The sequence below is a fragment of the Callospermophilus lateralis genome, chromosome 5, assembly GCF_048772815.1.
Source record: "Callospermophilus lateralis isolate mCalLat2 chromosome 5, mCalLat2.hap1, whole genome shotgun sequence".
Taxonomy (NCBI): Eukaryota; Metazoa; Chordata; class Mammalia; order Rodentia; family Sciuridae; genus Callospermophilus; species Callospermophilus lateralis.
In genome coordinates, this window is record NC_135309.1 from 63,375,080 (window position 1) to 63,391,195 (window position 16,116).

At 37.3% G+C, this 16,116-nt stretch overlaps 1 protein-coding gene across 1 annotated transcript in view; it reads left to right on the forward strand.

The window, feature by feature from the left end:
* The window catches only part of Dctn4 (dynactin subunit 4), a 32,700-nt gene extending 24,330 nt beyond the window's left edge, over positions 1-8,370 (forward strand). The window contains exons 12-13 of the mRNA XM_076856697.2: positions 1,387-1,484; positions 5,753-8,370. Of these exons, the coding sequence (XP_076712812.1) occupies positions 1,387-1,484; positions 5,753-5,966 (312 nt within the window). The 3' untranslated portion in view covers positions 5,967-8,370. The remainder of the gene's footprint in view (positions 1-1,386; positions 1,485-5,752) is intronic.
* Positions 8,371-16,116: the final 7,746 nt, after the last annotated feature.

The following is a 16,116-nucleotide window of genomic DNA, read 5'->3' on the forward strand; positions in this document are numbered from 1 at the left end:
ATTCCTTGGCATAGCAGAAGAGCTCTATAATAACATCACTACTTTTCTTCCAGCCAGACCTTCCTCCAGATTCTCAAATTTAGCATTCTCTCGATATTACTACATTAATGATTGTGATCCAAGCAGATCCAGTGAGTTTATAAACTTACATACTGGGGAATGGCATATACTGTTCATTTTACATAGAATGCCTCCTTACATATGTCCCTAGGGTAGACGCCCTTTCAGCCTCAGTCTAATGCATACTCATTCTTCAAGACCCATATAAAATATCATCTTCTTTTAAAAGCTGGGATGTCTCTTCTAGATTTCATCTACTTAAATTGTGCATAGAACTTACTAAATATTAAGATGATGTTTTTGACTCTTTAAAAATTAGTGTGAGTTGAATGAATGAAATACAACCTCCTTATATTTTGTTATTCAGTGATTCTTCTAGTACTGGAAATTTGGGGACAAGAATTTTTCTTTATAGATCACTTATTACTGATTTGTAATTCAGCATGATACTCAACAAAAATTGGTAGAAAGGGTACCTATATCTTTAGCTATTATTCAAATAATATTACTAAAGAATTTCTTTATCCCTTTTCTTCTGCTTTTAGTAATTTCCTTACTAGCATCACCTCCAGAGAGGCACTTACCTGTCTTTGCTTCATTTTTTTTTTAATAATACTCATAAGCAATTCCAATTAGGATAGAGACAGAAGTGAGTGAGTGCCTGAAACAGATAGCCAGCTTGAAAATATATATGCCCTCGCTCTCTGTTTCTCTATACACCATCCCTGCTACATTTATATCCATAATTAGAAATGTGGTTGGCATTGTTTATATTACACTCTGAGACAGCAAAGTTGAGGCCTAATTGCTACATATAGATAAGTCTGAAGCCAGCATGACCATAATATACTCTGCCCCTTGTCATAAAATGTTGTATTGAACTACTGTTTCTCTTTTATGTTTTTTTAAACTGTTGAGCTATTTCAGATATACCAAAAAATAGTATAATAAACACCATGTACTAATGTATCCCCTTAGGAAATATTAAAATAAATAATTAAAAGGAAAAAAAAAGAAATGAAACATTAAAGATATAACTGAAGCAATCAGTTCTCCCTGTTGATATCCCTGCTTCAGCTCCAGTGAAGAAGTAAGCAATCGATGTATCATTCCCATAAGTTTCTTCATTCTTATTTATTGAAAATACACATATTCCTAAGTAGTTTTTTTAAACTTTGTGTAAGTAATATATGCTATATAAGTCCTGAAACTTGCTGTTCACCTCTGAATGTCTAGAGCAGTATAATACTTGTCATGTTCTGTCATGTCATGAGTGTGCAACACCACATTGCTCCTTTCTGAAGCAGGTCTGTCTGTGTTCTCCAGGTGGTGGTGCCTCCCAAAGAGCTCATTTTAGCTGGCAAGGATGCAGCAGCAGAATATGATGAGTTGGCAGAACCCCAGGATTTTCAGGATGATCCTGAGTGAGTGATCTTTTTGTGACCCCCAGAACACAATTGGCTGATATAAGATGTCTATTTATATGCCTAAATTTTCTTATCTGAATATTGAAAATAACTTTTTTTCCTTGCCTGTTTATAAAAATAATCACTGTGTAAACTTTGGGAAATATATCTAAAACCATGAAGAAGAAAATAAAATTACCCTACTATCCAAGATGAGCATCTTTTCTATTTTAGCGTTTATCCTTCCTAATATTTTTTCCATCTTTGGGATTATTCTGCGAACAATTTTTAGCTTTTCTTTTTGTTTGTTTGTTTCTTACCAGGGATTAGTCCCAGGAACGTTTAACCACTGAGTCATTCCAGCCCTTTTTATTTTATTATCATTTTTTTTATTTTGAGACAGGGTCTCACTAAGTTACTAGGGCCTTGCTAAGTTGCTGAGGCTGGCCTTGCCTCAGCTTCCCAAGTCACTAGGATTACAGGCATGTACCATCATGCCTGGTCAGCCTTTGTTTTTTTACTTATATATTTTCTCACCTTAATAAAAATGTTTCATGTACATGTTTTTTAAGTGATTTTGAATAGGATAAGATATTATTCTATCCCTGTAGATTTATTATTGGATTTGTTCCTCACAGCCCCTTAGAATAATTCATAGTTCCTATTCTCATCCTTAATAATTGAGAAGTAAAATAATAAATTTTTCCTTGGATAGGGAATGCATTAGTAGGATCCATTCTAAAATCAGAAACTGCATCCATTTTTTGAGCAGAGAGAATTTAATACAAAGAATTGTTAACTTGGCTACTTAAGAGATTAAAAAGATCTCTGATGCAGCAATTTTATGAAGCAGCCACCTCCCTTAGGGCTAAGAGAACAAAGGGAAATAGTTAGAAATATTAAAATTCAAACTAGAAGAGAGGATTTAAAGGCTCCAAACTCTGAATTATAATGAGATGCAAACAATAATTACCATAATTTGGACAATACCCATTGTATACATATATTGAAATACCACATTATACCTCATAAATATGTACTGTTTTATTACATGGTAATAAAAAAATATTTTTAAATTTTGCAACATAGAATAGATATGATTTAATACCAGATCCCAGGTACAGAAAATATTTCTCATTTTGTAATTAAATTCGAAGACCCTTGTTACTCAAAGTGTGGTCTATGGAACAACATGGGTGTCTCCTGAGAGTTTATAAGAAATGTAGACTCAGGTCCCATTCCTGACCTACTGAATCAGAGTGTGCATTTTAACAAGATCCTAAGTGCCTTGTATGCACCATAAAACTGCAAAGATTTATTCATGTAAATTTGTAGCAGAGCTGGCACTTGTCTTTTGCAATGATAGCACAAGAACACCAGTATGTAAAGAAAAGCATAACACCTATCTCTCTCCGTTTACAAAATAGTGTCTCTGTAGCTAGTGAACTTGCCACAAAATCACAACACACCAGCTTTCTTAAAATAAAAAAAAAGTGCTAATGCCACTGTAATTTTTAATTACTGTAATAAAATTAAGAGTTCAGAGATAGTAGTAGAATCTATTTTATACTAATCAAATTAAATTTTGCTTGCCAGTAAGTGAATCCTCCTGCACATTAAGTGGGTATTGAAAATTCAAGGTTAAATCTTTGAAAAAAGCTGAATAATAATCAAAAAATGTTTTAAAACAATGTTTGAAATGGAAATTCTAATTAACCTGATTTGATTATGCATTGTATACATGTATCAGATTATTATACTGTTCCCATAAATATGTAGAACTAAAATAACAATGAAAATTCAGAATTATTAAAATTCAGAAACTTGAAAGAAGCACCCCATGGAGCTAAAATTCAGACCTAATGGAAAGTACAGGAAACAATATCTTATTGGCATCTCAGGGTGGCCTGATAAAGCCACTCAGAAAAGAATTGGAAACCTTAGGTGAATACTGCCACTATCTGGATAGAGCGATGCCTACAAGAACCACAAGCAAACAGGAAACTGAAATGGAGAAGCAAGACCCTTCTTCCTCTAAGCTTCTGTCTCCTTTAGAGTCCCCTGTTGACAGAACCTAAGTGGGAGCCAGCCTACAAAGCGGAATCCTATGTCGAAAAGCAAGGTCAAAAAAGCTGGGTTTGGAGCTGAAAAACAATATCATGACAAATAGTCACAGGGAACATTTAAGGTTTTTTATAATAGAATGGTTCAAAGGCTCCCTCCTGGGGAGAAGAGAGAACATGGGATGGGTTGGAAAACTAAGTGAAGGCAAAGGTAAAGATTAGTACAGATATAGTAAACTTCCATTAGCTTCAGAAGATACCAGGGCAGGTATTCTGTTTTGTTATGTGTGGTATTAAAGACTCCACCCCCAGAGGATCTCTTTAGCAGGTCTAGCTAGAGACCAGAAATCTGAATTGGTTTTGTTTTTTAAAAAACCTGCTAGATATCAGGGGTTGCCTGGAAATTAAAGACAATGAAGGCTTTTTCCCTTTTACTGATTTTTTTTTTTTAAGAGAGAGAAAGAGAGAATTTTAATATTTATTTTTTAGTTTTCAACGGACACAACATCTTTGCTTGTATGTGGTGCTGAGGATCGAACCCGGGCCACACACATGCCAGGCGAGCGCACTACCGCTTGAGCCACATCCCCAGCCCCTCCCTTTTACTGATTTTAACTTTTTTTTTTTTTTTTTGCAAGGATTTAGTTAGTTATTGTAGTACAAAATGTGTTGAGTTGATATAATTTAGAATGTATTCTCTGAAATCCTTGTTTTATGTGGGTCCTTCAGTTGTAGTAATTAGGTACAAACATTTGTTAAGCCAGGTGAACGTCTGAGAAGATCATCTGAGATATCAAATTCCAGTCTGAATACATAATAGATTGGTTAAAAAAATACATTTTATGTTGTTATACTTAACAGAACATTCAGATATATGGATGTACTATATACTACTGTATAAATATGTAAGTTCTTAATTCCAGTAACTTTTCTTCGAGTAACAGTATTATTTGGATAATAAATTGTTCTTTTAATTGCCTTTTTACATTTTGAAGATAAGTTATTAAAGAATAAACTTCAGGTACAGGTGAAGGAAAACTGAAATGGGAACCCTAACCAAAGAGACTTTTCTGTTCTAAAAATTCCCAATTTGCACAGGTTTTATAGAAACACACTAATTGAAGGCATTGTCTTAAAGCTTTGTGTTATTAAAACTTCAGACATCAGCGTATGACTGATAGAAATATTATGTGCATGAAGGTGAATGAGGTAAATGGATGTTTACACTCCATGATTATAAGAGAAAAATTGGCAGCAACCCCAGCATAACAGTTGTGATAAATTCATGATGGACTGCTATGCAACAATTGTATGAAATGTAGAAAATTTATGGACACCAGTATGGAAAGGTGTTTAGTACAAACCAGAGAGCGGGGCGGAGGGAGGGAGCAAGTTATATACTATGTTTTAGTCAGCTTTTTCATTGCTGTGACTAAAGGACCCGACCAGCACAATTATAAAGGAGGAAGAGTTTATTTTAGGACCCAAAGTTTCAGAAGTCTTAGTCATAGAAGGCTGGCTCCATTACTCGGGGTTCAAGGTGAGGCTGAACCCCATGGCAGGAGAGGGTAGCAGAGGGAAGCAGCTCACATCACGGTGATAAGCAGAAAGAGAGATACTCCACTCTCCAGATATAAATATATATCCCAAAGTCATGCCCTAATTCCCACTTCCTCCAGCCACACCCTACCACTAAAGTTACCACTCAGTTTTTAATCTCTATCAGGGGATTAATTCACTGATTGGGTTAAGACTTTTACAACCCAATCTTTTCTCCTCTGAACCTTCTTGCATTGTCTCACATCTGAGCTTTTGGGGGCACCTCAGATTCAAACTATAATATAGTATAATATAATATAATATAATATAATTATATTATAATATAATAATATAATCCCATTTGTTTTGGTTAAAAAAGCAGAAAAGTATAAGCTCATGGGAAAATATCTGATAGGTTAAGAAATAGTGTTTTGAGTTGTCTCTCTGTACTGAATATAAGGAGAAGAACTTATTTTTTCCTACTTGAATGTTTCTTGACTGTATTTACTTTTGCAATATTAAGAAAATAAAGAGATCAATATTTACTAGAGAAATGCTTCATTGTTGATAATTAAAATGGTAGTCTTATCAGGGATTCCCCATCGTGCCATAAAATGACTGTTAAGTCTTAGTGGTTTGGCTGACTTGTGACCTACCTAATACTCTACTTTTTTCTTTCCATAGCATTATAGCCTTCAGAAAGGCCAACAAAGTGGGCATTTTCATCAAAGTTACCCCCCAGCGCGAGGAGGGTGAAGTGACCGTGTCCTTCAAGATGAAGCATGATTTTAAAAATCTGGCAGCCCCAATCCGCCCCATTGAAGAAAGTGACCAGAGCACAGAAGTCATCTGGCTCACCCAGCATGTGGAACTCAGCTTGGGCCCACTTCTTCCTTAAAAGGTTACTTTGGTGGGCAGATTCCACCTGAGACAATGTCAGCACAGACCTGTGTTAAAACATGGAAGCTCCTGCTTCATTAGGCTTTGTTTATCATGATGTACCCATGCACTACTCGGTCCTCTTCCTAAGAGTGGGAGCACAAGCCAGGCATCAGGAACACAGGGTAACTGCTGTTCCTCTTGCTGTCACCTCTATTGACACCAGTCAATCTGTGTTTCCCTCACTGAGCCCTGCACGTTGAATAACAGCAACATAGCTCCATCCCAGTAAAGGGGATGGCTGTTCCTCAGAATGGTGTTATATTTACCACCTGAGAAACTGACTATACTATCTCTTGGTCTGATCTCACAAAGGATCATAATCCGACAGTTGAAACTTAACAGTGATAATCCAAAGGTGGACCTGCTATTAATGATCCAGCATTGGTCTCAATGTACCAGCTGCTTTCTGCATTCCAGTATATATCATCTAGCCATTTAAAACTTACCCCTTTATTTGCCAACATGGCTCTCATTTTGTCATAGATTTCTGTTTGGCAAAAAAAAAAAAAAAAAATAGAATTGACATATTACCTTTAGTTTTGTGATGTTTGGAAAAACCTGTGAAATAAGGCACTCTCATTTACCCTCTTTCTAGATGAATATAGGACACTAATTTATCACTTGCTTTTAATTTTTTCCCAGAATATGAAGCTTTTCCTTTTAAGAATGTGAAAGAAGCAAGGAATTACATGTCATATCAAGAGGGTAGCAAATTCCATTTGTTTTAAGTTTTGCCCCAATACCTAGGAATGAATGCTGCCACAGGAGACAGTCTTTGTTCTTACCGTTCATCCTCTCTTTTCTGCTCTGCCTTTTTAATTCAATAAATTGTTCTGAGTATTTGGGACTTGAAAAACTCTGAAACCTGAGTGGACAAGTTTACTTTGAGACTGTAAAAAAACATTTTAAAGGTTAGATTTTTAGTATGACCTGAAATGAAGTTCTTCCCACTGATTTGAAGAAGAAATGAACTATTACAATGTCTTGAATCCAAAATTGGATATTAAGATAGGGGGCAAAAAACACCTCTTACTGAGTCTAAGCCTTTTGTCATATGGTATATCAAATAAGACCATTTTGATTGTAAACCATAACATAATTCAGCAAGTAGCCCAGAGTGCTGACCTAACAGCAGACATGCTCTTTTCACCTGGGTTCTAGCTGGGTTGCTAACCTTAATTTCTGTGATGTTTTCTCAAATGAGACTTAATACAGTAAGTAGACCACCAGCTGCACCACATTTTCTCAAAAGTATTCTTGGTGTGTGGTCAGCAGACTTTTGAGGAAAGAAAAATTTCCTACTTACCCTGGTTTTGTTTTTAATTTTCAGTCTTAAAAAAAATTAGATATGTAATCTAGAATAGAGATACATAATATTTGTCAGCTCTTCTTGAAAGACAAAGCTATTTAGGAAACTTTTGAAGGACACTAAATTGCACCCTCAAGGTCAATTTTATGAAGCAATATTCTCACAGCCCAATATATTGTGCTGCAACATAAGGGAAAAAATACTCATCTCTAATATTGTGATAATAACTAAAGTTTAGCCTCTCGGGAATTGGGGCAGGGAGATGGCTATTATAAGTTTGCAGACTATAAAAAGAGCTTGATTTTTCGTGATCCCATAGAATGTCAAAATTAATTTTTATTTCCCCATGTACTAGAGTCTGTTGTGAAACCACTGCTTCATATTTGCCAGTGGAGGAAATGGGCAACAAAGGAGAGAGTAGCTTCATATGTTTACACATTTGCATAGGCTGCTTGCAGTTTTATGTCATGCCTTTATGGCTTGTAGCTGGTATTTGTTCCCAAAAGTAATAATGTTGCAGTAATAGGTCTCCTCACTCCAGTATGATACTGAAACATAAAAACATTTTTGATCATAGAATTTTTTTCTTCAGAAGCCAAATTAACACAGAATAACAAGAGCCACTGGAGTAATGTTTCCTTGAGATGGGTTTTAGTGCAAATTGATATTCTGTGTGTTCATAGAAACAATTCAACACCTGCAGCTGGTGAGTTAGGAATTTCGTCTGTTGCCTTTCTTACATTAGATCAGGTGCAAGGTTTTTAATGCTAGTGTGCACCACCACAGGAGAGTTTGACCTCGTCTGCACTGGAAACTAAAATTTTGGAAATATAAGGCTAAGTTAGTTTGGATTTGTGATTTGATTCACTCACCAAAGTTTTATTTGTTTCAAAGTACATGTTATAGGCATAATGAGCTAAGTGTCATGCATATTGTGAAGAAGCTTCCTTTTTGGTCCCTTTTGGGAATGAGAGGCACTCTTTGGTCTTCATGAAAGGTTACTGTTTTGCCTTATTGCTTAATGTAGTGAAATAAAGCAGACAAAGCTTGAGTGTATCTTTTGTTTCATTTCACAACTGGTTGGAAGTAGCATGGCTGAAACTGAGAAGATGGGTGGTCCCTCCCCTTTATTTACATGAACTAAACTAAAACTTCATATAAGGGTAGTTCATTGTAGGTATTGCTTGAGCTACTTATACACATATTCTTATGACCATTATGTAATTGTTGTTAGATATCTGCCAGCTTTTATATCCTGGGTCATTGTTCACAACAATATCCTTTCAAATGTACAAAATGGTCCTACTTCCACAAGTAGACACTCATCCACTTTTTGTGCCCACATAATCCTTCCTGTTGCTACAATTGAGTTATTTCTGTTTCTCCTCTTAATACTCACCTCATCCTCTGAGCCTATTCAAGGATATCACATTAGCTTAAGCTTCCTTCCTTGTCTGTATCATTTCTGTTGGCATGATTCTCACATCTTTGAGAGGTGGACCTCGCCCTCCTCCCACAAAGCCACCCATTGCTTTGCTCTCTTCATAGCAAAACAACTCTACCTTCCTCCTGCCATCCTCACCCAAGCCCATTCCAGTTAGGCCCTCACTCCTACTGCTTCATCAAAACTGCCCCTGTCAAGGTCACCAGCAATCTCCACACTGTTAAATACAAAGGTCAGTTCTCAGTACTTAATTAGGTTGTCTATCTGTGGCATCCAACAGTTGATCTCTCTCTTCTTCAAAGACTATATTTGCTTCCAGAACACAACACTGGTTTTCTTCTGCCTGACTGGGAACTTGTCTCTCATATCCTTTGCTAGTTCCCTCCTATCTTCCCAGCCTTGCAGTGGTCCAGGTCTCCTTTCTTAACACTTTTTTCTGTGCTTTTTAGTGGTATCACCTCATTTCCAGACCATCTCCCATATTCAAGTACCATTTCTACAATATTCTCTGAAAGTCCAGAACCATGGTCTGGATTTTCTCACCAAATTTGTTCTCCAGGGATTCCTAAATTAAATGGCAACTGTATTTTTCAGTTACAATAAAATAATTAAATAATAATCCCTTGCTTCTTACATGCCATATCCAGTAAGTCAGTAAATCGTGCCAGCTGTCCTCACACCCTGACCACTTGGCACCATCTCCAACATTATTATCCTATCAAGTCACCATCATCTGTATACACCCCTAGAATGTTTTCCCAGTGGCATAGAAATCTCCCTGGTCCCTCCACCTACCTTTGTCCACTTTCAACACAAGGCAGAGTGACTAAGTCATTTCTCTGCTTAAAATCCATGAAAGTCATCTTAGCTCACTCAACAGTAAACTATAAAATTCCTACAGTGGCATATAAGGTCCTATATGACCTGAAATATTCTCCAACCTCTTCCCAAAATCTATCTCCTGTTCCTCCTTGTGCACATGCCACCCCAGTCTCCCCAGGCAGGCACTCTCAGGGCCTTTGCACTGGCTGCCTCTGCTGTCATAGATACACATAGCACCCACCCTCACCACAAGGTCTTTGCTCAAATGTTGCCTTCATGTGGCTTTCCCTGACATTGTTTCCTATGCCCAACTTTGTTTCCTATCCCCCTTGGTTTCATGCCTGCCCCCCAAAGCATTAGTCGCCCTCCAACATAGTATACTCTGGTTTGTTTTCTGTCTCACCATTCTAAAACAGAAGCCCCATTAGGGCTGGGATTTTTGTTTTTCTTTATAACTGTTAATTTTACAAAACAGAATGATAACAAGTAGTGGGCACCCTCTCTTTTTTGAACAGATAAATACTATCCCTATGTAGCTGCTTTATCTATTTATTTATTTAGTAGTGCTCAGAATTGAACCCAGGGCCTTGTGCATGCGAGGCAAGCACTTTACCAACTGAGCTATATTTTTAATAAGCTTTTAGAACAATTTTAGGTTCACAGCAAAATTGGCAAAAACAGATTTTCTGCATACCCTTTGCCTCCACATGTACACAGCCTCCCCCACTAAAGCTTATAACACCATTGTGGTAGGTACATCTGTTAAAACAGATGAGCCAAAAAATAATAATACCTAGTGTGTTCACTAATAATAATAATGCCTCATGTGTTTTTCATTGCTGTGGCCAAAATATCCAACAATAACAACTTTGAATAGGAGAAGTTTATTTTGGTTCATGGTTTCAGAGGTCTCAGTCAATGGTTGGTTGATTCCATTGCTCTGAGCCAAAGTGAGGCAGAACATCATGGCAGACAAGTGCGGTAGAGAAAGCTGCTCAGCTCACAGCATCTGGGAAGCAGAGAGAGGAAGGCAGAAGCTGGAAGAAAAAGATAACCCTAAGGGCATGCCCTTAGAGATCTACTTCCTCCAGCCATGCCCCACCTGCTTGCAGTTCCCACCCAATACAGTAATCCTGTGGATTAAACCACTGATTAGGTTATATCTCTTAGAATCTAATCTTTTTTACCTGCATCAGTGCAGGAGCTTCTGAAAGACATCTCATATTTAAACTATAATACCTAGGAATAAATCTAACCTAGCAAGTGAAAAACCTCTACAATGAAAACTATAGAACATAGAAGATACTGAAGAAGACAAAAGGAAATGGAAAAACCCTGCATTTTTGGACAGGCAGAATTAATATCATTAAAATGGCCATATTATCAAAAGTGGTCTACAGATTCAATGTAATCTCCATTAAGATATCAGTGACTGGGGCTGAGGCTGTAGCTCAGTGGCAGAGCGTTTGCCTAGCATGTGTGAGGCACTGGGTTTGATCCTTAGCACCACATAAAAATAAATAAAGGCATTCTGTCCATCTACAACTACAAATCTTTAAAAAAAAGAAAAAAGATATCAATGACATTGTTAACAGAACTGGAAAAAACACTCCTAAAATTCATATGGAAGAATAAAAAACTCAAAATAACCAAAGCAATTCTGAGTAAAAAGAACAATGCTGGAGGCATCACAATACCTGATCTCAAACAACAGGGTTATAATAACAAAACACCATGGCACTGGAATGAAAATAGACATGTAAACTAATGGGATAGAAGACAAACAAACACACAGACACAATCATCTGATCCTTGACGAAGGCACCAAAAACATACACCAGAGAAAAGACAGCCTCATTAACAAATGGTGCTGGGTGAAATGAGTATCCATATGTCGAAAAATAGAACTAGATCCCTATCCTTAACCCTGCACAAAATCGATTGAAGACCTAGGAATTAGACCAGAAGCCTTTGCAACTGCTAGAAGAAAATAAATGTCAACACATCTATAGGCACAGGCAAATAACTGCCCTCGATAGGACTCCTAAAGCTCAGGAAATAATACCAAGAATTAACACCCAGGATGGCATCAAATCACAAAGCTCCTGCAGAGCTAAGGAAATGAGTGTGAAGAGAGAGCCAATAGAATGGCAGAACATCTTTGCCAGCTATTCTTCTGACAAGATTCATATTGAGAATAAACAAAGACTCAAAAAACTGAACACCAAAACAACAATCTAATCAACAAATGGGTAATAGTCACCTCTCAAGAGAAGAAATATAAATGGCCAACAAATGTGTGAAAAATATGTTTAACATCTTTAGAAATCAAGGAAATACAAACCAAAACTACACTGAAATTTCATTTCACTCCAGTTAGAATAGCAATATCAAGAATACACATAAAATGCTGGCAAGAATGTCAGGGGAAAGAAATGCTTCTACACCATTGGTGAGACTGTAAATTAGGAGAGCCACTGTGGAGACCAATAGGGAGGTTCCTCAAGACTAGAAATGAAGCCACTATTTGACCCAGCTACACCTCTCTTTGGTATTTATCCAAAATAATTAAAGTGTACATACTATAGTGATACGTGCACGCACACCTGTTTATAAAACGCAGCACAATTGACTGTAGCCAAGTGTCCATCAACTGATGAATGGATAAAGAAAATGTGAGTTTTCTTCAGTCATAAAGAATAAAATTATGTCATTTGTAGCAAAATTGATGGAACTTGAGAGCATTATGTTAAACAAAATAAGCCAGACTCAAAAATCAAGGGTCAAATATTTTCTCTCAAATGTGAAAGCTAGAGAAAAAAATGGAGGAGGGGGATCTCATGAAAATGGGAGTGAAAAAAGGTAAGCCAAGGGGAGGAAGGAAGAGTGGGGAATGAAACTGACCAATTACATCGTGCATATATAAAAATCACAATAAATTCCACTATTATATATGATTATAATACACCAATAACAAAAACCCTAATAAGCCTATATTGGCATATCATTATCACCCGGAGCCCATAGTTCACGAATTCATTCATGTTGTACATTTTGTGCATTTAGGCAAAGATATGCGATAGGTACCCACTATTACAGTACCATCCTCTGTGCTCTGTCCATTTATCCCTCTCATACCCCAACCATAAATCTTTTTACTGTCTCCATAACTTTTGCCTTTTCCAGAATGTTATAGTTGAAATCACAGTATGCAGTCTTGCCAGACTGGCTTCTTTCACTTAGTAATATACATTAAAGGCTTTTCCTTGTGTTTTCATGTCTTGATAACTTGATTGTTGGTGGGGTTTTTTTGTTTTTGTTTTTTCTTTGTTTTTTTAGTGAATATTGACCTTTTATCATTTAAAATATATATACACAAATATGTGTATGTGTTGAATATGTGTATATATACAGGGAGGAGGGGGACAGAGACTTTGTCAAAAGTCAAAGGGGACCTGGCACAGTGGTGCACACCTATAATGCCAGCAGCTCAGGAGGCTGAGGCAGGAGGATAGAGAGTTCAAAGCCAGCCTCAGCAACTTAGTGAGGTCCTAAGCAACTCAGCGAGACCCTGTCTGTAAATAAAATATAAAAAAGGGCTGGGGATGTGTCTCAGTGGTTAAGCGCCTCTGGGTTCAGTCCCTGGTACCAAAAAAAAAAAAAAAAAAAAAAAAAAAAAAAGCCAAAGGGCTTCTTACTTTAGGCTTTCTTGTTCTGATGTTTTTGTTTTTGTTTTTGTTTTGGTACCAAGGACTGAACTCGGGGCACTCAACCACTGAGCCACACCCCCAGCCCTATTTTTTTGTATTTTATTTAGAGACAGGGTCTCATTGAGTTGCTTAGCACCTCGCCTTTGCTGAGGTTGGCTTTGAACTCATGATCCTCCTGCCTCAGCCTCCCAAGCTGCTGGGATTACAGTAGTGTGCACCACTGTGCTCGGCTGTTCTAGTATTTTTTATACCTAGGATTCTCTTCCTGCTCTCTGAACTGTTAGGATTACTTCTCTGCTCTCACCTAAATGTGAGAGGTTTTTTGTTTGTTTTTGGTTCTGGGAATTGAGCCCAAATGTGCTTTACCACTGAGCTTTACGCCCCCCCCCCCATTCATTCATTCATTCATTTAGACAATCTAAGTTGCCAAGGCTGGCTTCAACTTGTCATACTCCTGCCTCAGCCTCTGGAGTCATTGGGATTACACTTGTGCACCACCACCCCTGGCCTAAATATGGTCTTAATTCACAACACTGTATTTCTCCAAGGCAAGTACCTCTTTCTTCCTTTCATTGTAGAGTTTCATATGAACCTAGCTCATTTATTGGACAGTAGATTCCCTAGGAGCCAAATCCAGGTCCCTTTGCCATCTGTTTCTCCCACACACTCGATTCAAAGGGCAGCGTACAGCAAACTCCAAAACTCAAGCTAAGTTGCTTGTTCAATGGCAATTCAGTCATGTGCCACATGACATTTTCAGTTAACAATGATCCATATATGTAACAGTGGTCCCCTAAGATTATATCATCTAATGAGATTATAGCCATCTCAGTTTGTGTAAGGTACACTCTATGATATTCACACAATAACAAAACTACACAGCAATGCATTTCTCAGACTTACTCCTATCATTGAGTGACACATTTTCTGGTAGTCAGGACATTAATAATATAGTAAAGTATATTTCACAGTATTCAATTCCTACACAAAGCAACAACTTAAAGTGTTAAATGAAAGTAACATTAAATAATATGGAAATCAAATGGTGGAAGAGTTGTTTTTTTCCTTCTTGTTCTCATGCTCCCATCCCCTTTGTGGTTAAATCAAAGGAAAAAAATATCAGCACTGATGATATTTATAACATCTAAGAATAAAATGTCCATACTATTATGTTTGTGACAGCTGATACATCCTTGTTTCCTGGGTTTTTTGTTTGCTTGTTTTGTTGTTGTTTTGTTTTTCATTGTTGTTTTTATCAGACTTCTGGATGGAAGCTTTCAAAGTCAACAATAGCACTTGCTAAATAACACTGTTTCATTGTCATTGTACTTGTTTTTAAGGCCACATATAAGCATGTGATTTCCATTTGCAGAAGTGATAGAAATATTCCTCTTAAAATAAGTTTAAATAAAAATTGGTTGACTCCAGAGTTCTACAGAACTTCTGCCTATCATGTAGACATCTGTAAAGAATCCTACCCCTACTCAAAACCAAAGAGTGAACAGATGACAAAATCATTACTGTTCTTGGATCTATTGGAGAGCCCATGTGACACAGTAACTGAATGGCCTCAATTTCAATGAGAGACAGAGCCCCCAAAGGAGAGAGAAAACATGTAGACTGCTTCACCAATGGCAGATGTGGGACACGTGTTAGCCAACATACAAGAAGGTAAGAGGAAATAAACTGAAAAGTTAAAGAATTGCTAAAGGTCAAATACAAGCTACACAACAGCATAACATTCTGGGAGTGCAAGACAAGAAAGGGAGCTAGTTTGTGAGCACTCACAAGCTCTTTCTAAAACCTCCACCAGGTGTTCATGAGAAAAATGGGCAAGGTAGGAGCTCTAGAGAGTCTTGCTTGGTTAGGAGGGATGTAGGAGGGTTGAGTGTGAGAAAGGTTGTAAAACTTTTCCTCCCTGCCTGGGCCCTTCCCTCATAATGAGTGAAAGGCCTAAGCCACTGACAGAGGAACAGAATATCCTGTCTTCCCAGATTATCAATGCCATTAAAGGGTCCTGCCCAACCCAGAGGCATAGACAGAGGTTTATTTAGGAAAGTACATACATATTGAAGAAAGAATAGGGCAATCTCACAAAGAAGACACCTTTGTGGTAAAACAAGGATTATGCATTTTATCTCTAGAGGGACAGACAGCCCTTAAAGGTCTGTGGAAAGGACAGAAACTCTCCCCTACCATACCAGGCACAGAGTTTAACTGCTAGAGGGAAGAGGGGAAAGAATACTGAGGAAGGAACCATTCCTAAAGCCCGGACACACAAGGCCTAAAGACTTAAGCTGCATTGAATTAGAGCAACAGAGAACCCCTTTATCCCTCCTTCACTAACAGCCTAGTCAGCAGCTAGTAACAAGCATCAGTGCTTGGGGGATGGGCAAAGGCACAGAAGGAAACATACCTCTACTGAACAGCTATGCAGAATAGCTATATGCTCAAGGATGAACTTTCGGAAAAGTTCTCTGGCCCCAGTCTAAAGCAAAAAAAAAAAAAAAAAAAAAAAAAAAAGCTAGAGGATGTAAAATGACATTAAAAGCAACCACAACAACAAAACCCAAACTCACTGTAATCCCAGGCACTGAGAGGCTAAAGTATGAGGATCTCAAATTGGAGGTCAATTTCAGAAACTTTAGCAAAACCATGTCTCTAAATAAAAAGGACTGGAGATGTAGGTCAGTGATAAAGTGCTCCTGGGTTCAATCCCCAGTACCAAAATAAATAAATAAATAAATAAATAAATAAATAAATAAATAAATAAATAAATAAGAAAGAAAGAAAGAAAAGGAAAAGAAACAAAAACCAGCTC